This window comes from Clytia hemisphaerica, unplaced genomic scaffold, assembly GCF_902728285.1.
Source record: "Clytia hemisphaerica strain Z4C2 unplaced genomic scaffold, Clytia hemisphaerica genome assembly, whole genome shotgun sequence".
Taxonomy (NCBI): domain Eukaryota; kingdom Metazoa; phylum Cnidaria; class Hydrozoa; order Leptothecata; family Clytiidae; genus Clytia; species Clytia hemisphaerica.
The window spans coordinates 2,062,688-2,084,145 of NW_027103551.1; the positions used below are offsets into that span (position 1 = coordinate 2,062,688).

General features: G+C 34.7%; 1 protein-coding gene, 3 long non-coding RNA genes and 1 pseudogene across 5 annotated transcripts; all 5 read left to right on the plus strand.

Moving 5' to 3' along the window:
• Positions 1 to 388: 388 nt before the first annotated feature.
• On the plus strand, positions 389 to 9,030 carry LOC136800292 (sodium-dependent neutral amino acid transporter B(0)AT1-like; annotated as a pseudogene). Its single transcript, XR_010845689.1, has 11 exons — positions 389 to 537; positions 921 to 1,145; positions 5,458 to 5,668; positions 5,828 to 6,095; positions 6,276 to 6,525; positions 6,698 to 6,808; positions 7,007 to 7,246; positions 7,390 to 7,588; positions 7,807 to 7,966; positions 8,115 to 8,280; positions 8,396 to 9,030. The product of XR_010845689.1 is annotated as a sodium-dependent neutral amino acid transporter B(0)AT1-like (transcript).
• Positions 9,031 to 9,341: 311 nt separating this feature from the next.
• Positions 9,342 to 11,132, plus strand: LOC136800294 (N-acetyllactosaminide beta-1,3-N-acetylglucosaminyltransferase 4-like). Its single transcript, XM_067056920.1, has 2 exons — positions 9,342 to 9,501; positions 9,659 to 11,132. Exon 2 carries the CDS (start codon positions 9,666 to 9,668, stop codon positions 10,881 to 10,883), a length of 1,218 nt encoding a protein of 405 aa, XP_066913021.1. The 5' UTR covers positions 9,342 to 9,501; positions 9,659 to 9,665; the 3' UTR covers positions 10,884 to 11,132.
• Positions 11,133 to 13,571: 2,439 nt separating this feature from the next.
• LOC136800297 (uncharacterized) lies at positions 13,572 to 14,887 on the plus strand. The gene is made up of 3 exons (XR_010845692.1): positions 13,572 to 13,685; positions 14,047 to 14,464; positions 14,823 to 14,887. It is a non-coding gene; the product is annotated as an uncharacterized lncRNA (long non-coding RNA).
• A 282-nt stretch (positions 14,888 to 15,169) lies between these two features.
• Positions 15,170 to 18,131, plus strand: LOC136800295 (uncharacterized). Its single transcript, XR_010845690.1, has 5 exons — positions 15,170 to 15,243; positions 15,602 to 16,020; positions 16,379 to 16,797; positions 17,154 to 17,572; positions 17,930 to 18,131. It is a non-coding gene; the product is annotated as an uncharacterized lncRNA (long non-coding RNA).
• Positions 18,132 to 18,165: 34 nt separating this feature from the next.
• On the plus strand, positions 18,166 to 21,357 carry LOC136800296 (uncharacterized). Its single transcript, XR_010845691.1, has 6 exons — positions 18,166 to 18,349; positions 18,707 to 19,127; positions 19,484 to 19,902; positions 20,263 to 20,292; positions 20,649 to 20,678; positions 21,038 to 21,357. It is a non-coding gene; the product is annotated as an uncharacterized lncRNA (long non-coding RNA).
• Positions 21,358 to 21,458: the final 101 nt, after the last annotated feature.

Consider the following 21,458-nt stretch of genomic DNA (forward strand, 5'->3'; position numbering starts at 1 on the left):
TCAAAATCGAGTGCCCCCCCGGCTTTGACTTGCCACTTGTATCTTCAATTTTGACACTTTTCATCACGATATTCACTTCTGTTATTGAGCAATCCCAAGCAAGGATAGTCTTCTCATAAACGGCAGAATGGGAGATTTTGTGCGACGTTTTAACAAATATTGGCAGATCTTTTGGGCTGCGGTATTCGTTCTCAGTCAGACTGATGTTTAGCAACGGAAGTTAATCAGCCCTTTACAACAAAAACAAAACAGTAGAGGGTTTTTTTTTCTATCCTTTACAAAAACAACGTCGTCAATAGTTCAACAAATAGCTAATTTTCAATTCGTAGAAAAACATTGTCAACTATTTTATATAAGCATCCAATTATTCCTTGCAATTTCATTTCAGTGAAAAAAAAGGAAAAAGTGAGAAAGGAAAGGGCGAAGAAGAGAGGAGAGAAAGCATGTCGAGACGTTCGCACGGAACGTTTGACGACCAAGATTCGCCCGTCTCCTCACGAGCTACGTCGACTTCTGGACCACCCCCTTCTTATGAAGGTAAGAAAGCACTCCCCATCACTCAAAAGACCAGCAAAACAAATCTCTTTAGAACGAGACCGCTAAAAGCTTTTCTATTTTTTTTCACAATTGTAGACGACAAGCGAAGTGAATTATTCTTTTGTGTTATTTGAACTTTTCAAATTTGTTTTTGCACAGACGCGACAAAGGACCTAGTAACGAGAGACCAACAAAGAGTTCTTTATTTGATTTTATCGATAAGATAAAGGTTCAGTGGTTAGAGTACTTAGTACACCTAACGACTCGCGGACTGCGTAACGTGAAGGTTGCAAGATGTCGAACAACAAAGTGGGCGTTATAGAAAACCCCAACAAAGATGATAAGACGCCTGCTAATCAAGGTAAGATCTTCTTCTCTTTCAGAGTTTCAGCGACATCGATCCGTTAGATCGACAAATGACAAATCTCAACTGATCCTTGATGATGAAACGAACACATATACCAAACAGAATAAGCACAATGCGTCTGTTCGAAGTAACAGCTCTTCTAACAGTCAACCATTGAAAATCAGTGGTCTTTCGTACGCTTTTAGTTCGAACACACTACCGAACAGTGCTGCAACGAACACCACCATTGTCAATGAGGAAGGTAAGAGCGATGCTTAAGATATTTTTGTAGGTTTTGCGTAAAAGAAATATATCTGAGGCATTTTTTAGATGGGATAAGATGAGAGTATGAATATAGACCTATAAAAGTCCATGTTATTTATAAAGGATTTCTTAATAGTATGATCAAACGGAATTGATATTTCGCCTATTTCTTTTCGTATCGTTATTCCAAATACCCCTGCTATGAAGTTATATTCAAAAGCGACCCTAACGTCTTTTGAATTTGTTTGAATTTGACATGGTTCGAAACCAAAACTTAATCAGCGGATCATAAGTTGATTCTTAGAAAATGAAAGTTACTTTGAATATTTCCAAGGTTACCAGATAAACATTGGAAAAAAGTCTCAAATTTCAAGTTATGTAAAAAGATCCTCTTCATGCCACAGGCTAATGTCAGGGAAAGATTCAAAAGCAATATGATCAAATATACCTCTTTTGTTAATTACTTTAATATTTTCTAGTACCAAAGTGTTACTTCATCCATCCAAAATACAAATTGAATAAACTTTTAATTGACCAACTGTTGTGCTTTTCTAAAAGGATATACAGTATACGACCCCCAAAACGAAGACGACCCCAAAAATGAAGGTTGTTGATTAAAATGAGGATTCTGACCCTAGATTATTAGTCAGATTTTTGTTTTTTAAAGAAATGAGTTTTATACTCTCGGGTACCTAATAGCCGGGGGGGAGGTTGGAGTTGAATAAGCAGGGGGTTGGAAAATCAAAAAACTTAATAAGCGGCGGGGGGGGCTGGAATAGGAAATGTCCTGGGGGATTTTTAAAAAGGAGGCTAATACTGCAGAATTAAGACAAAAAAGGGAACTTTCAAAAGGATTTTCCCAAAAATTAATAAGCAGGGGGGGTTAGAATAAGAATATCCTGGGTGAAAAATGTTCGAACAATTAATTAGCAGGGGGACGGCTATTAGGTACTCGAGAATACTTAAAAATGAGAACATTTTTGATGGTTTAAGATAAATTCAAAATAAAACATTTGTATCTGAAGGAAATATTACAGCACCAAAATTAAATAAAAATTGCTTATAAGTATAATTAACTCTAGCTCCTTGGATATTGAATATTTGTCATGAAAATGGTATAAGGAAAAATTCTACGCCAAATGTCTTTCATAAAATTCAGATGGAATCCTGGAATTCTTTTCCTACCAGCTTGACCTAATAGTTTATAACAAAATATCAACATTGTATATAAAAATTTTCGCTGAATCAGCAAAAAGAATTCCGTCATCTTTTTGCAAAATATAGGAGAAAAATAAATCTAATACAGTTAAGCTGTTTTTCTAAAATTTCCCCAGCCTATTCCAAACAATTGAAATTGGTTTTCAAAAATTTATTTTCAAGAGGTCGTCAAATAAAAAAAAATTCGTTATGGACTTTGCATCATCGAAAATCTTGAAATGCTATATAAAAATCATAAATTTTACATCCATCGGGTCGTAAATTTAAGGGAAATATGTTCCATACTTCCCCCTCTATACTAGACCTACGTTTTGGGGGCCCCGAACCTGCGTTCTAACAGCCAGGGGTATGCTGTAAAAGTTTTATCAAACAAATTTTCGCCCAAAATTCGAACTATAGTTCAAATTTTATGTTCATATTTTAAAGAGGTCTCGAGAAATCACTAAAATTGTATGCCTACGTTTTGGGGGCCATTAGAAAAAAGCTACCTATCTTTAAGCGATCGAAAAATATTGTTGAAGTTGGAAATTTTGAAAAAAGAACTTTTGGAAATAAAGTAGAGATGTGGATCTTTTGCATACAGCGAAAATTTTTGTAAAACTTTTCCTCTGAATTCGAGAGAAATTTTAGATTTGATCGACATTTTGGGGGCCACATACTGTAGAAAGTAAAAACAGGATTCCCTCAAGTTGTCTATCAGAAAACTAATTCCTTTTCAAAGGAAAGTTAATCTTTGTCCCGCATAATAAAGACATTAGCATTCGTACTTGAATCCACCCAAAATGTTAAATATTTAGAAAACTGACATGGTTTCCAACGGAGTTGGTATAAATTGTACAAAAAAAACGATTTTTTTTGCCGGGACCGGGAACAGTACCTCTGAATAAGCCCCAAAAGAAGGTAAATATTGACCAAAAATAAAAATCTTTTAAATGATAGATAAGAAACGAAACTCTTCTTTTGTCAGCTTAACATTACCTATTATGAGAATAAATAAACGGAGAAGGATCCTAATACGATTAGGGAGTGGGAGTCGGTAAGGCGTTGATCATGCAACTGAGAGTATGCCAATTAAAACAGACAACTTTCCAAGGTTTAAAGGTTTTATTTTTACATAAGTGTTCCCGTTTCATATCAGACACATGTTTCTTTTTAGGACCTATTGTCATATTTATTGTGCTGAGTAAACAAAAAATTGTTTCTTTTTTCCTCTTTCTGACCACTCTTGCTCCACATCCGTGTCAATTCAATGTGAAAAAAGTTGTAAGTTAAAATTGATGAGTAAGCGATATCACTCCTATTTAAAACAAACCCAAACTTTAACATTTCATTTCTTTCTCGTTTTTGGAATTGTAGAAGTCGAGGTTGTTTTGTTTTCTGTTACTTTACAGTAAATTTTATCACAAACTCTTTAGGAGTTCGACCGGAGATAAAATTGTAAAAAAATCTGCTGAATCAGAACTTCGATATCAGAAAATTAAAAACTTTTGAATGAATGAGATCATTGAAAGTCAAGCGAAGCCTTCTTTGTAGATTAATGCTGATAAAAGTTCTGGAATGTCTATGACATAGTTTGGAGTTTGCTTTTATTCCAACAGTTGACACAGTGACACACTCCTTTATAACGTTTGATGAGAGATCAAGACCACAAAAATGCTGTTCTTACTCAGCATGCACTGCAAGATCATTATAAAATTGTAAAATCAAAAGCAACAATAGACCATTACTCTGGACTTTTCCTGTATAGTTAAAAACTTTGAGTAAAGTAAAAAAAGATTAAAATAAGTTCTGATCATTTGGTGGAAGCGCGTTGTGAGCGAGAGGAGTTCAAGCGAGAGATGGATGATAAAGCAGAACTCGTAAACGAGAAAGAACACGAAATTGGTAACACAATTTTTTTTGAGCTAAATCAGTCTTTATGGATTAGTTGGCTAGCTTAGCAATTTCCCAGGGCAGCATGATACAGGACCGTAAAATGTGGAACATGTGTTAATGTGGAATAATTCCATAATCTGTTACATTACAAAAAAAATTAAAGAAAGTAGGGAGTTTCTAAACATCGACCAGAAATGGCGACCACGACCAGCGACAAGATAAATTTGGGATATCGAGTTTACCTGCTCTCTCCACCGTAGAGAACGTCCAAATCGAGTCCTGATGTGGCTTTCAAATAAACCACTGAGCACGTGGCTGAGAATTACTCTAGCTAGAGAATACTAAAAGTGACTTTTGACGTTACCAGTCATTTTCTAGACAAAGTGACACTTTTTGACAAAAATATTGACAGGGCAATTAAGTGTGATGCCTGTAAACTTTATTTACACCAAATATTTCAATTGTACCGAATGAGATGCCTTTATTAAAGATAGAATTGTCAGTAGAAAAAGCTGGGAAGGCCAGTTTTAGAGATTTCAATCTCATCAATTATTATATTGTCCTATTGTCAAAATGACTTATTTGACAAAATAATGATCTGATGATCAAATAAAGCTTCCTTAATAAATTCCAGCAAAAACTTTGTCACCAATTAATTTGATGCGAAAACAAAAGGATAAAATGACACTCTATCAAGAAGAGCGTGAAATGGCTGCTCTACACGTTTTGACGTGGCTTTGTAATCACTGTAGGTGAGACAGAGGTGAGCTTTACTCTTCAATTCGATAAATAAATGATCACAAGAGAAAGACTCTACGGTGGAGAAAGAGGAAAAACTCGATAACCCAACTTTATCTGGTTGCCGGTCGTGGACGCTGGTCGTGGTCGCCATTTCTGGTCGATGTTTAGAAACTCCCAAGATAGTATGCATTTGACTAAGTTGAGTTGGTAATCTTGTTCAGGAATATGTTATACACTCAGAACAAATGGACTAAAACAGGAACAATTTCAAAAGCTCAAAAGGAATCTTTATGCTAACGACAAGTTTCAAGTTTCTTTTTCGAAAATAACAAGAAAGTATCGATGACGAAGCAAGGGTAAATAATCTGATTAATTCATGCAGCGAACCAGTTGCATCCATATAAAGGCTACTTTTATAAGACGACTTGCTGTGGTCAGCTGTGTTAAGAGATTTTCTAATATTTCTCTTTTTTCAGTCATCTCGAACGGAGTGGAACCTCTTTATCCGTTGGGAAACGATCGATATCAAAGCAATGTGGATGACACTCAAGTACGCATCGAAAAATTAGACGAAGGAAGAGATGCATGGGGTCAACAAAATCGAGTTCATCTTGGCTTCCATTGGTCTGGCTGTTGGTCTTGGTAATGTCTGGAGATTTCCCTATCTTTGCCAAAAAAATGGAGGAGGTATTTTCACCTTTTTTTTCAGCCAAAATGAAACTTCATTCGGAGATTTCCCATAGTTAAACATTAGCCAGTAAAAAAAACAGTGTAAGTAATTTAAATGGAGTGAACTTTTCAAACCCAAATGTCTATCAAATCTTCTACAACTTTTCTTGTTCACAGGAGCTTTCCTGATCCCCTACTTCATCATGATGGTGATTGAAGGAATCCCTCTGTTTTACATCGAGTTTGCGATTGGTCAACGCTTTCGTAGAAGCGCGCCAGGAGCCTGGGCACGAATCCATCCCGCATTGAAAGGGATTGGTATCTCTTGCATCATCATCTCAATCTTGATGTGTATTTATTACGTTTGCGTCATTGCTTGGAGTTTCCTTTACTTGTTCGTTTCCATGACCGATAAATTACCATGGACCATCGAAAACTGCCCAAGGTACTACTTCTGGATTTTTATTTAAGAGCAAGGTATGATTTTTTTTCTTCAGAGATACCTACATACTGCAAGCCTACGAATTTGTAAAACTGTATCACATTTTTATCTTAAGGAAGTCTATACTTATTTTATATGATGAAAAAAGCAACCTTATTTAATTAATGATATCATTTCTTTTAGGTATTCCGAGTATAAACCACTAGCGGATCAATGTGCAGCCAATTCATCCATGTGTGACGCCAAGAACAATTTCAACGAATGCTGTATGAAAGATCCGCAGCTGTATTACTTCTACCGTAAAGCGTTAGATGTCTCTGTTGACATCACAGATTCTGGAAGTGGTTTTAACGGAAAATTATTCGGCTGTTTGATTTTGTCATGGGTTGTCGTCTATGCATGTATTGTCAAAGGCGTCAAATCCAGCGGAAAGGTTCGTTTCGTGCATACACATGTTAGGCCAAGCATCAAATAATTATTCTCACTAGTTTGCTTCGTCATGTTAATTTTGAGATGAATGCTTGGTAAACGACCCATCCCCAAGTATCTTCATACTTGTCACTCGTTAGTAATTTAATCACATTTTCTTCTTCGTTTCATTGCAGGCTGTTTACTTCACTGCGACATTTCCATATTTGATTTTAATCATTTTATTTTTCGTCGGTGTGACTTTGGATGGTGCTGATATCGGATTGAAGAAACTCTTTACGCCAAAGGTTAGTAGCATGAATAATGTCAACGTTAATTAACCTGATAAGCTCAGTGGACAGAGTACGTCGAGGATGTTACTCCTGCATCTCTTTTCTCCAACTTGGAGGATTAATCAGAGGTAACAATGTGGTCTTGGAATAAACTCTTTACTTCTATGTAAATTCTTCTTAAGAATTCCCTTATTTTGCCTTTTTTTATTTCAGTGGGAAAAATTGAAAGACCCAGGAATTTGGATGGATGCAGCAGCTCAAATGTTTTTTACCCTGTCTCTTGGATTCGGTGCTCTCATCTCATTTGCAAGCTACATGCCTCTGAGAAACAACTGTGTTCGTGATGCTTACACTGTTGTGCTGATCAACTGTGGAACTTCTTTATTTGCTGGGATCGTTGTCTTTTCCATTCTCGGACATCGTGAAAAGGTCACTGGCAATCCAGTCGATAAGGTACTTGTTAAATCTGAAACAAATTTGGACAAGTGCGAGAACTATTCAAGTGAACTTTTTTTCGTCCTATGTAAAAACTTTTATAATGAATAACTAAACAAGCTTTATTTATAAGGTCCCTTTATCTATTCAATTTATTCTAGGTTGGGGGTGGTCCAGGGCTTGCCTTCATCACATTTTGCGATGCTTTCCTCCAAATGCCGGTTTCACCGTTATGGTCCTGTTTGTTCTTTATCATGTTGATTCTGTTGGGAATCGATTCGGAATTCGGAACATTGGAAGCTCTCATTGCGCCCTTCTATGACATGAAGTGGGTCAAGTTTCGAAAGGAGTTTTTCACAGGTGAGAGATTCATGTCTTGCATTGCATCGTTGTTCTTCTTTCTATTCAAAATGAGAGCTTAATTCTGTTACCAGCGTGAATGGATACAGTGGATTGATTCGGCCTCATTCACTTATATCGACTTTTTAAAGTTTACTCATTGATATCAGTAACTTAATAGTACCTGGAATACACGAGGATAAGGTTGAAGTTGACCCTTCTTCTTCTTCTCCATTTAGGTGGTGTAGCAGTTGTGATGTTGATCATCGGTATCGGGTTCACACAGCCTTCTGGTTATTACGCCTTCCAACTGTTCGATGATTATTCACTGGGTTTACCTCTTCTCTTCATCGCTTTCTTCCAAGTCATCGCTGTGTCATGGGTTTATGGGAATGATAAGTAAGTATATGTGTAGGTTTTGATTTTAAAACTCTTTCTTTGTGTTATTGAGAGACGCAAGGACTCCGGTCGAAGGAAATAATTTCCTGGTTTTTGTTAACGTTAATATACATAACTTCATTAATGATAAATTCATCTTTTTCTTCAGGTTTGCAAATGATATCGAATTCATGACAGGAAGTCGTCCCAATATCTTCTGGATGATTTGCTGGAAATACATCTCACCTCTTGCTATTTTCGTCATTTTCATTGCAAATTGTGTGAAGCAAGGATCTTCTACTTACACCTACACTGCATATGTTGGTTGTCTATTAGTAAGTGCTCAAAATTTTAGCTTTTGTGGTATATATTCATAGCTTAAATCATTAGATATTTCTTGTCAAAAAAGTCTTTTGAATGAATATGACCTTTCCTCTTCTTCCTTTTCAGGATCCGTTTTCATCGAAGCATCCAGGAACGGAAGAATCGACAGCCAAAGTGGAGTATCCAGGATGGGGTGTCTTCATCGCGGTTTTTTTCACGATTGTTTCCATGGTTCCCATTATTATTTGGTTGGTCAAGGACCTCGTTAAGAACCCCAGTAAATGGGGCGCCGCTTTCCGCAAAAAGTTCACTGATCCTATAGAGTACCACCCTGACCCTGCACGAGCCGACCCTTCAAGACGAAAAACGATAAATGAAGTTCAGATGGACGTTTTGAAAGAGTTTGAAAAAGCAGCAGCAACGGAAGCATGAGAAAATTCTTTTCTTGAAATAAACCCTATTGATGTACTCCATATATTCCGAGATGTAGAGTTGAGAAAATGAACTGATGGATGATGGTTCTCCTTCTCATTCATAGGGTGGTTCTAATTGTCCAACTGTAGTTTTGGGAGTAAATGGAATCATAAGGAGCACTGAAAGTGCTTAAAAAACATTAATGCAAAAGAAACAATGGCAAAAGAAAATACTGTATATATATTTTTGTTTTTAAAAAGTCACTTTAAAATATTTGAAATGATTTTAGGTACATAATAATGCGATTTTCATAATGTTTGATAAAAATTGAAACCAGTTTTCAGAAACCCTTTCTGTGTGTACGATACCGAGAACTGGAGAGAAAGAGAGGTGAGGTCAAATCTGTTGTGTCTAACTTTCTCATAAACATTAGGGGGGAATATCACTTTATCTAAGTAGAAAATCCTGCAATGTTCCCGAACTTTCTGATCGTAAGAAGGTTTCGGAAGAAAATGAATTTATAATCAGTTGTTACAAGAAAAGCGAGCGAATGGTAATCTATAGAAAGGTTTCTTTGCGAAATCAACTGATTAAAAATGAATTTCTTGATTTGTTTCAAACGTAATGAATAAACGAATAAAAGTTTATTGAAATGTTATCCCTATAGTGAGACCTATTCAATGAAAATCTCTCAATATTTCATGATGTCACCCTAGCGGATGTGGAGGGATGAAAAATTCAAGACTTTTTATCAACTTCGTTTGTGAGAAATGCGATAGTATGACATCTTCTTTATCGCTTCGTCGTCCCATTAAATGGTAAGGTTTGTTTTACTTCAATATTTTCATTTTATTTTTAATTCCCCTACTACTAAGCCAGCTTGATTATTTCAAAACAATAACCGAAATCCATAGTTGGAGTATATATAAATAATTTCTGTGATAATAATTTTTGTAACTTGCTCTTTTTTTGTAGAGAAGAGATGAGGCCGAACAAATCAGTGTTGACGTTGATGGGTTTCTTCTTCACCTCTCTCATCCTCTTCATACACTGGTACAACACCTCCAAACATAAATCGGTCCCTGATTACGTCACTCTAGCTCAGAAACACATCTTCCAACATTTACAACAAGTAGAACACCAGAAAAAAATGAAACATAAAAACCAAACCAAAATGGCTAAGAAAAGAGAAGATGACGTCATCAAATTCATTCAAACAGTGCATGCGCAAATGAGTCATTTAAACAAAACATTACGAAGTCTTCACCAGTGGAACGATTACCAAGAATATCGAAAGAAACTAAACTTCATTTCACAACAAGATCACAAGAACAACCCTCATGTTCTCAAAGATGAAGTTCTTCTCGATTGTAACAAAGAATATGACGTCATCTTTCTGGTAACATCATTTGCCAAACACTTCGAACGAAGAACTTGGATACGAAGTTCATGGGGTCTGGGAACGACTTGGTTGAATAAAAAGAATTGGAAAGTGATTTTCAACGTGGGTTCGATGAAACACGATGCAGCTGTGATCAGTGCTCAATTGCAAAAAGAAGCTGAGCGTTATAAAGACCTGCTCATTCTCGACGTTCCCGAGGACTTCCACAAACTATCACTAAAAGTTATGGTGGCCCTGCAATGGGTTTACCAAAAGTTCAAGTTTAAATTCATTTTGAAAACAGATGATGACACTTTCATCCACGTTGATCGAGTGACGCACATACTTCAACATGGCTGGTCAAACGAGCATTTTATTGGTCATGCTATGCGTGGTCAACCTCCTGAAAGGAATAAAGGACGATATGGAGTATCACTTAAAGAATGGCCACACAAAACGTATGATGCGTATTGCAGTGGTGGTGGCTACTTCTTGTCACAATCCATCATCGGACGAATGATCCCTCATTTCGATTGGGAGACACCATTGAAGATCGACGACGCGTACATTGGACATTTAGTGAAGAAAGCAGGTGGAAGACCTTTGCACGCACCACAACATTTTTTGATGTGGAATGACCATTGTACCTACACGCCAACATTCTTAGTTTCACATCCTGCGAAAACAAGTGGTTGCAGAGATTTCTTCACGAGCAAAACTTTCCTTGAGATGGGAAAAACCAAACAACATAAGTACGAAAACGAAACTTCTTTCTTTTCTTACCAACAAAAAATGAAGAAGAAAAGGAACAAAAATTAGATAACGTTTGAAACTCGACTGCCAAATTTATTGGTGGAGGGTGGCACTAAATAGAAGTAATATTGTGACAGTAAAATTAAATGTTTAACAATTTATTAAAAAATTCAATTACAGGTAATTTTAGAACCAGCAAATTTAGCTTGGGGTTCTCATTATTCGTGATTTTCAATCAGGTTAAAATATTTTTTTGTATGATTAATTTATTCATTTCTTTGCCATTTTGAAACCCGAGGAATTTTTACTTTTGAAATAATTTTGAATTCATATTTTTACGTAACTGTTCTTATAAAAAAAGCTTGTAGTCAAATAAGCGCATCGAATCTTTACATTTAGAAGAATAGCGTGCATTTTCCATAAATATTGATCAGATGTATTCACAAATCTGTAACTTGGTTGAAAAGAAAGATATCTTGTCGAAAAAGTTTGTGTAGCTTTCAGTGAGCTTTTTTAAGCCTGTCTTGGCCTAAAATAACTGTCTACACATGATAGAATCGGATAATTGCTGTAATTGGATTGTTTTCAGCAACACTGACACAATTGACAACTCCTGTGATGCAAACCGAAATTCGAAATGGCCATCAGACATCTCCATCTCGTCTGTGATCTTCTCCGACAATGGACTTTTTCAATACGATAGCGTCTGCCTCATTGAGTTTAAAGCCCGAAGGGCTAGAGTTCAATCTCTAACCTTTCTCAGGCAAGAAAAAGTGAAGCCTTAAAAAATGCGCCGTATTTTTGACGACAGATTGAATCTAGCAATTCCTATGTTTACGATTGATATTTTTTTCGAAATTTAGCGGTAAATTTTAGTTTCAATCTGTCATTTGTGTAAAAACCAGACGAGCCGCTCAAGGCCGCGCAACTTTGGTAGGATTTATTTACTATGCCTGGGCTCAGCCACCAGGCAAAAAAGAGTTTCTCCGTGAAATTTAGGTCCCCCAGATATTTGAGGATTCCAGGGCAGCCTCCAGGTCCATTACCTGCCTGAAAAATTATAATCATTGTAATATTCAAGAGAAGAATGATTTTGCCTTAGGTGCTTTAACTACTTTAACGTTAGTTCTGTACTCAGTAAAAAAGAATTAACTGAAAAAGAGGGGTAAAGCAGGAGTCGGGCGCAGTTGAACACAATAAGAATACCGTCTCCCTTCAAAAGAATCGAGTAGTGTTTACATACGGTAAAAATATCAAGATTTTTTATGATATGCATGTAAAGTTATGGGAAATGTGAAAAAAAAATCAAGGCTTTTAGGTGCGTCTTAGTGTGTTTATTGAATGTACAAACTAAAAATTACTTTGGTGTACTAAGTGTAAGGCGATTTGTAACGCAAGTACGTATCAGGCTTGAGAAATTGCTAAAGATAAAAATCAAAAGTATACTTAAGCTAGTCTCGAACCTTCTTAAAAAAACTCCCCTAATATAGGAGGTCCCCTCAATATTTTAAACACTTTCACCCCCATCTATTTGGGGCTTCTTTTGGAGTGTTACCCCCTAAGCTCCATTGAGGGCTGACGCTATGACTACATTGACATGTTTACGAAGAAGATATTTGGAGTGTAACCCCCTAAGCTCCATTGAGGGCTGACGCTATGACTACATTGACATGTTTACGAAGAAGATATTTGGAGTGTAACCCCTAAGCTCCATTGAGGGCTGACGCTATGAATACATTGACATGTTTACGAAGAACATAAAAATGAGGTAAATCACCCTTTATAGTATTCTTTTTCGAAATGAGACTCCTTGAGGTCGGAAGATAAGATGAAGATAGCATAACCATTATGGTCGATTTCAATCTTAAAGCTAAGATGATTTTTATTTTAGTTTTGGATAAGAGTATTTGAGAGTTAAAAGAGTAAAAGAGGGGTGTGTTTTGTTATGTTGTTATGGTTTCCTCCTATTGAAGATGTTCATCAATGAACTTATTCATCATCAACTTCATTCATGTTCGATTCATCAGTGAAAACAAAACATCGCAAATCTTTAATTTAATTTCTCTTGCACTACATGAAGGATGATCTTCGATAGAGCCTTTTGAGTGACTGACGATGTTGATTTGTCTAACAACTGACAAGAATTTGAAATTTAGAAGAGCGTAACTAATTAGTGTATTGTCTTATGAGACCAGTATTCCAGCTATAGATATGTTATGTATAGTTGACTTAATTGAAAGGGGCTTAGATCCGGGGTGTACTAGGATGCGACCAGACGGGGACTTTTGACTCTTGGACCCTTACCGGGACTAAAAAGAGAAAACCAAAAGCAAATTTTGTGAATTTTACGACCCTTATTGGGGCAAAATTAACCAATTTTGACCAAATTTTGATCTTTCCGGGGGTAAAAAGTTGAAATTTTCCTATTTCTTCGACCCTTAGTGGGACTTTGAAAATCCAAAAAAGGTACCCTTAAGGGCGGCACATACCGTACCCTCCATTTGCCTAAGTACCCCCCCCCCCCCCGGGCTTAGAAAAGAAACACTGCAGTATCGCCATTCTTAAATTAGGGAGGGTTTAGGAAAGGTTTTTTTAATTGCATTCTGCGAATTCACCCTCCTCTATTTATAAATAGAAATTACTTTGTTTGGGTGAAAAATTACCTTCCACAATATTTCAATATGGTAACAAACATAAGGTAACATTTGAACGTATCTGAAATATGCGCATTAGAAGCTAATTAGCGAATAAAATTTTTATTAACCTTTAGAAGCCGCTGTCTTTTTTGAAAAAGGCCAAAAATTTCATCATTTTTTCTGTAAATTTATTTTTTCAAAGGCAATTTCTCGACCAGGACAAAGGATTCAGGTATCAACTTTGGTATCGTTGGAAAGCTCTTTCTCTCAGCTACAAAAAATAGCAGATTTTTTTTCTCTGAATCTCAAGTGGTCAGGAGTTATGACCAAAAGACTGTGTATCGGTAAAATGACCTTTTCAAAACGTATATATACGTATTCTGGCTTCTAAGGGTTAACAGAGACTCAATTTTTTTTTTCTTTTTCATTTAAAATGCCTTTATCTACTTTCTCTTAGTACCAGTAGTCATTTTGGACTGTTTGGACCAGTTTTAAAGATTTAAAAAATTTTTATTAACCTTTAGAAGCCGCTGTCTTTTTTGAAAAAGGCCAAAAATTTCATCATTTTTTTCTGTAAATTTATTTTTTCAAAGGCAATTTCTCGACCAGGACAAAGGATTCAGGTATCAACTTTGGTATCGTTGGAAAGCTCTTTCTCTCAGCTACAAAAAATAGCAGATTTTTTTTCTCTGAATCTCAAGTGGTCAGGAGTTATGACCAAAAGACTGTGTATCGGTAAAATGACCTTTTCAAAACGTATATATACGTATTCTGGCTTCTAAGGGTTAACAGAGACTCAATTTTTTTTTCTTTTTCATTTAAAATGCCTTTATCTACTTTCTCTTAGTACCAGTAGTCATTTTGGACTGTTTGGACCAGTTTTAAAGATTTAAAAAATTTTTATTAACCTTTAGAAGCCGCTGTCTTTTTGAAAAAGGCCAAAAATTTCATCATTTTTTCTGTAAATTTATTTTTTCAAAGGCAATTTCTCGACCAGGACAAAGGATTCAGGTATCAACTTTGGTATCGTTGAAAGCTCTTTCTCTCAGCTACAAAAAATAGCAGATTTTTTTCTCTGAATCTCAAGTGGTCAGGAGTTATGACCAAAAGACTGTGTATCGGTAAAATGACCTTTTCAAAACGTATATATACGTATTCTGGCTTCTAAGGGTTAACAGAGACTCAATTTTTTTTTCTTTTTCATTTAAAATGCCTTTATCTACTTTCATTTAGTACCAGTAGTCATTTTGGACTGTTTGGACCAGTTTTAAAGATTTAAAAAATTTTTATTAACCTTTAGAAGCCGCTGTCTTTTTTGAAAAAGGCCAAAAATTTCATCATTTTTTTCTGTAAATTTATTTTTTCAAAGGCAATTTCTCGACCAGGACAAAGGATTCAGGTATCAACTTTGGTATCGTTGGAAAGCTCTTTCTCTCAGCTACAAAAATAGCAGATTTTTTTTCTCTGAATCTCAAGTGGTCAGGAGTTATGACCAAAAGACTGTGTATCGGTAAAATGACCTTTTCAAAACGTATATATACGTATTCTGGCTTCTAAGGGTTAACAGAGACTCAATTTTTTTTTTCTTTTTCATTTAAAATGCCTTTATCTACTTTCTCTTAGTACCAGTAGTCATTTTGGACTGTTTGGACCAGTTTTAAAGATTTAAAAAATTTTTATTAACCTTTAGAAGCCGCTGTCTTTTTTGAAAAAGGCCAAAAAATTTCATCATTTTTTTCTGTAAATTTATTTTTTCAAAGGCAATTTCTCGACCAGGACAAAGGATTCAGGTATCAACTTTGGTATCGTTGGAAAGCTCTTTCTCTCAGCTAAAAAAAATAGCAGATTTTTTTTCTCTGAATCTCAAGTGGTCAGGAGTTATGACCAAAAGACTGTGTATCGGTAAAATGACCTTTTCAAAACGTATATATACGTATTCTGGCTTCTAAGGGTTAACAGAGACATTATTGTTTTTCATTTTTCATTTAAAATGCCTTTATCTACTTTCTCTTAGTACCAGTAGTCATTTTGGACTGTTTGGACCAGTTTTAAAGATTTAAAAAATTTTATTAACCTTAGAAGCCGCTGTCTTTTTTGAAAAAGGCCAAAAATTTCATCATTTTTTTCTGTAAATTTATTTTTTCAAAGGCAATTTCTCGACCAGGACAAAGGATTCAGGTATCAACTTTGGTATCGTTGGAAAGCTCTTTCTCTCAGCTACAAAAAATAGCAGATTTTTTTTCTCTGAATCTCAAGTGGTCAGGAGTTATGACCAAAAGACTGTGTATCGGTAAAATGACCTTTTCAAAACGTATATATACGTATTCTGGCTTCTAAGGGTTAACAGAGACTCAATTTTTTTTTCTTTTTCATTTAAAATGCCTTTATCTACTTTCTCTTAGTACCAGTAGTCATTTGGACTGTTTGGACCAGTTTTAAAGATTTAAAAAATTTTTATTAACCTTTAGAAGCCGCTGTCTTTTTTGAAAAAGGCCAAAAATTTCATCATTTTTTTCTGTAAATTTATTTTTTCAAAGGCAATTTCTCGACCAGGACAAAGGATTCAGGTATCAACTTTGGTATCGTTGGAAAGCTCTTTCTCTCAGCTACAAAAAATAGCAGATTTTTTTCTCTGAATCTCAAGTGGTCAGGAGTTATGACCAAAAGACTGTGTATCGGTAAAATGACCTTTTCAAAACGTATATATACGTATTCTGGCTTCTAAGGGTTAACAGAGACTCAATTTTTTTTTCTTTTTCATTTAAAATGCCTTTATCTACTTTCTCTTAGTACCAGTAGTCATTTTGGACTGTTTGGACCAGTTTTAAAGATTTAAAAAATTTTTATTAACCTTTAGAAGCCGCTGTCTTTTTTGAAAAAGGCCAAAAATTTCATCATTTTTTTCTGTAAATTTATTTTTCAAAGGCAATTTCTCGACCAGGACAAAGGATTCAGGTATCAACTTTGGTATCGTTGGAAAGCTCTTTCTCTCAGCTACAAAAAATAGCAGATTTTTTTTCTCTGAATCTCAAGTGGTCAGGAGTTATGACCAAAAGACTGTGTATCGGTAAAATGACCTTTTCAAAACGTATATATACGTATTCTGGCTTCTAAGGGTTAACAGAGACTCAATTTTTTTTTTCTTTTTCATTTAAAATGCCTTTATCTACTTTCTCTTAGTACCAGTAGTCATTTTGGACTGTTTGGACCAGTTTTAAAGATTTAAAAATTTTATTAACCTTTAGAAGCCGCTGTCTTTTTTGAAAAAGGCCAAAAATTTCATCATTTTTTTCTGTAAATTTATTTTTTCAAAGGCAATTTCTCGACCAGGACAAAGGATTCAGGTATCAACTTTGGTATCGTTGGAAAGCTCTTTCTCTCAGCTACAAAAAATAGCAGATTTTTTTTCTCTGAATCTCAAGTGGTCAGGAGTTATGACCAAAGACTGTGTATCGGTAAAATGACCTTTTCAAAACGTATATATACGTATTCTGGCTTCTAAGGGTTAACAGAGACTCAATTTTTTTTTCTTTCATTTAAAATGCCTTTATCTACTTTCTCTTAGTACCAGTAGTCATTTTGGACTGTTTGGACCAGTTTTAAAGATTTAAAAAATTTTTATTAACCTTTAGAAGCCGCTGTCTTTTTTGAAAAAGGCCAAAAATTTCATCATTTTTTCTGTAAATTTATTTTTTCAAAGGCAATTTCTCGACCAGGACAAAGGATTCAGGTATCAACTTTGGTATCGTTGGAAAGCTCTTTCTCTCAGCTACAAAAAATAGCAGATTTTTTCTCTGAATCTCAAGTGGTCAGGAGTTATGACCAAAAGACTGTGTATCGGTAAAATGACCTTTTCAAAACGTATATATACGTATTCTGGCTTCTAAGGGTTAACAGAGACTCAATTTTTTTTTTCTTTTTCATTTAAAATGCCTTTATCTACTTTCTCTTAGTACCAGTAGTCATTTTGGACTGTTTGGACCAGTTTTAAAGATTTAAAAAATTTTTATTAACCTTTAGAAGCCGCTGTCTTTTTTGAAAAAGGCCAAAAATTTCATCATTTTTTTCTGTAAATTTATTTTTTCAAAGGCAATTTCTCGACCAGGACAAAGGATTCAGGTATCAACTTTGGTATCGTTGGAAAGCTCTTTCTCTCAGCTACAAAAAATAGCAGATTTTTTTTCTCTGAATCTCAAGTGGTCAGGAGTTATGACCAAAAGACTGTGTATCGGTAAAATGACCTTTTCAAAACGTATATATACGTATTCTGGCTTCTAAGGGTTAACAGAGACTCAATTTTTTTTCTTTTTCATTTAAAATGCCTTTATCTACTTTCTCTTAGTACCAGTAGTCATTTTGGACTGTTTGGACCAGTTTTAAAGATTTAAAAAATTTTTATTAACCTTTAGAAGCCGCTGTCTTTTTGAAAAAGGCCAAAAATTTCATCATTTTTTTCTGTAATTTATTTTTTCAAAGGCAATTTCTCGACCAGGACAAAGGATTCAGGTATCAACTTTGGTATCGTTGGAAAGCTCTTTCTCTCAGCTACAAAAAATAGCAGATTTTTTTTCTCTGAATCTCAAGTGGTCAGGAGTTATGACCAAAAGACTGTGTATCGGTAAAATGACCTTTTCAAAACGTATATATACGTATTCTGGCTTCTAAGGGTTAACAGAGACTCAATTTTTTTTTTTTTTTTCATTTAAAATGCCTTTATCTACTTTCTCTTAGTACCAGTAGTCATTTGGACTGTTTGGACCAGTTTTAAAGATTTAAAAAATTTTTATTAACCTTTAGAAGCCGCTGTCTTTTTTGAAAAAGGCCAAAAATTTCATCATTTTTTTCTGTAAATTTATTTTTTCAAAGGCAATTTCTCGACCAGGACAAAGGATTCAGGTATCAACTTTGGTATCGTTGGAAAGCTCTTTCTCTCAGCTACAAAAAATAGCAGATTTTTTTTCTCTGAATCTCAAGTGGTCAGGAGTTATGACCAAAAGACTGTGTATAGGTAAAATGACCTTTTCAAAACGTATATATACGTATTCTGGCTTCTAAGGGTTAACAGAGAGTCAATTTTTTTTTCTTTTTCATTTAAAATGCCTTTATCTACTTTCTCTTAGTACCAGTAGTCATTTTGGACTGTTTGGACCAGTTTAAAGATTTAAAAAATTTTTATTAACCTTTAGAAGCCGCTGTCTTTTTTGAAAAAGGCCAAAAATTTCATCATTTTTTCTGTAAATTTTTTTTTCAAAGGCAATTTCTCGACCAGGACAAAGGATTCAGGTATCAACTTTGGTATCGTTGGAAAGCTCTTTCTCTCAGCTACAAAAAATAGCAGATTTTTTTTCTCTGAATCTCAAGTGGTCAGGAGTTATGACCAAAAGACTGTGTATCGGTAAAATGACCTTTTCAAAACGTATATATACGTATTCTGGCTTCTAAGGGTTAACAGAGACTCAATTTTTTTTTTCTTTTTCATTTAAAATGCCTTTATCTACTTTCTCTTAGTACCAGTAGTCATTTTGGACTGTTTGGACCAGTTTTAAAGATTTAAAAAATTTTTATTAACCTTTAGAAGCCGCTGTCTTTTTTGAAAAAGGCCAAAAATTTCATCATTTTTTTCTGTAAATTTATTTTTTCAAAGGCAATTTCTCGACCAGGACAAAGGATTCAGGTATCAACTTTGGTATCGTTGGAAAGCTCTTTCTCTCAGCTACAAAAAATAGCAGATTTTTTTCTCTGAATCTCAAGTGGTCAGGAGTTATGACCAAAAGACTGTGTATCGGTAAAATGACCTTTTCAAAACGTATATATACGTATTCTGGCTTCTAAGGGTTAACAGAGACTCAAATTTTTTTTCTTTTCATTTAAAATGCCTTTATCTACTTTCTCTTAGTACCAGTAGTCATTTGGACTGTTTGGACCAGTTTTAAAGATTTAAAAATTTTTATTAACCTTTAGAAGCCGCTGTCTTTTTTGAAAAAGGCCAAAAATTTCATCATTTTTTTCTGTAAATTTATTTTTTCAAAGGCAATTTCTCGACCAGGACAAAGGATTCAGGTATCAACTTTGGTATCGTTGGAAAGCTCTTTCTCTCAGCTACAAAAAATAGCAGATTTTTTTCTCTGAATCTCAAGTGGTCAGGAGTTATGACCAAAAGACTGTGTATCGGTAAAATGACCTTTTCAAAACGTATATATACGTATTCTGGCTTCTAAGGGTTAACAGAGACTCAATTTTTTTTTCTTTTTCATTTAAAATGCCTTTATCTACTTTCTCTTAGTACCAGTAGTCATTTTGGACTGTTTGGACCAGTTTTAAAGATTTAAAAAATTTTTATTAACCTTTAGAAGCCGCTGTCTTTTTTGAAAAAGGCCAAAAATTTCATCATTTTTTTCTGTAAATTTATTTTTTCAAAGGCAATTTCTCGACCAGGACAAAGGATTCAGGTATCAACTTTGGTATCGTTGGAAAGCTCTTTCTCTCAGCTACAAAAAATAGCAGATTTTTTTTCTCTGAATCTCAAGTGGTCAGGAGTTATGACCAAAAGACTGTGTATCGGTAAAATGACCTTTTCAAAACGTATATATACGTATTCTGGCTTCTAAGGGTTAACAGAGAGTCAATTTTTTTTTCTTTTTCATTTAAAATGCCTTTATCTACTTTCATTTAGTACCAGTAGTCATTTTGGACTGTTTGGACCAGTTTTAAAGATTTAAAAAATTTTTATTAACCTTTAGAAGCCGCTGTCTTTTTTGAAAAAGGCCAAAAATTTCATCATTTTTTTCTGTAAATTTATTTTTTCAAAGGCAATTTCTCGACCAGGACAAAGGATTCAGGTATCAACTTTGGTATCGTTGGAAAGCTCTTTCTCTCAGCTACAAAAAATAGCAGATTTTTTTTCTCTGAATCTCAAGTGGTCAGGAGTTATGACCAAAAGACTGTGTATCGGTAAAATGACCTTTTCAAAACGTATATATACGTATTCTGGCTTCTAAGGGTTAACAGAGACTCAATTTTTTTTTCTTTTTCATTTAAATGCCTTTATCTACTTTCTCTTAGTACCAGTAGTCATTTGGACTGTTTGGACCAGTTTAAAGATTTAAAAAATTTTTATTAACCTTTAGAAGCCGCTGTCTTTTTTGAAAAAGGCCAAAAATTTCATCATTTTTTTCTGTAATTTATTTTTTCAAAGGCAATTTCTCGACCAGGACAAAGGATTCAGGTATCAACTTTGGTATCGTTGGAAAGCTCTTTCTCTCAGCTACAAAAAATAGCAGATTTTTTTCTCTGAATCTCAAGTGGTCAGGAGTTATGACCAAAAGACTGTGTATCGGGTAAAATGACCTTTTCAAAACGTATATATACGTATTCTGGCTTCTAAGGGTTAACAGAGACTCAATTTTTTTTTCTTTTTCATTTAAATGCCTTTATCTACTTTCTCTTAGTACCAGTAGTCATTTTGGACTGTTTGGACCAGTTTTAAAGATTTAAAAAATTTTTATTAACCTTTAGAAGCCGCTGTCTTTTTTGAAAAAGGCCAAAAATTTCATCATTTTTTTCTGTAAATTTATTTTTTCAAAGGCAATTTCTCGACCAGGACAAAGGATTCAGGTATCAACTTTGGTATCGTTGGAAAGCTCTTTCTCTCAGCTACAAAAAATAGCAGATTTTTTTTCTCTGAATCTCAAGTGGTCAGGAGTTATGACCAAAAGACTGTGTATCGGTAAAATGACCTTTTCAAAACGTATATATACGTATTCTGGCTTCTAAGGGTTAACAGAGACTCAATTTTTTTTCTTTTTCATTTAAAATGCCTTATCTACTTTCTCTTAGTACCAGTAGTCATTTGGACTGTTTGGACCAGTTTTAAAGATTTAAAAAATTTTTATTAACCTTTAGAAGCCGCTGTCTTTTTTGAAAAAGGCCAAAAATTTCATCATTTTTTTCTGTAAATTTATTTTTTCAAAGGCATTTCTCGACCAGGACAAAGGATTCAGGTATC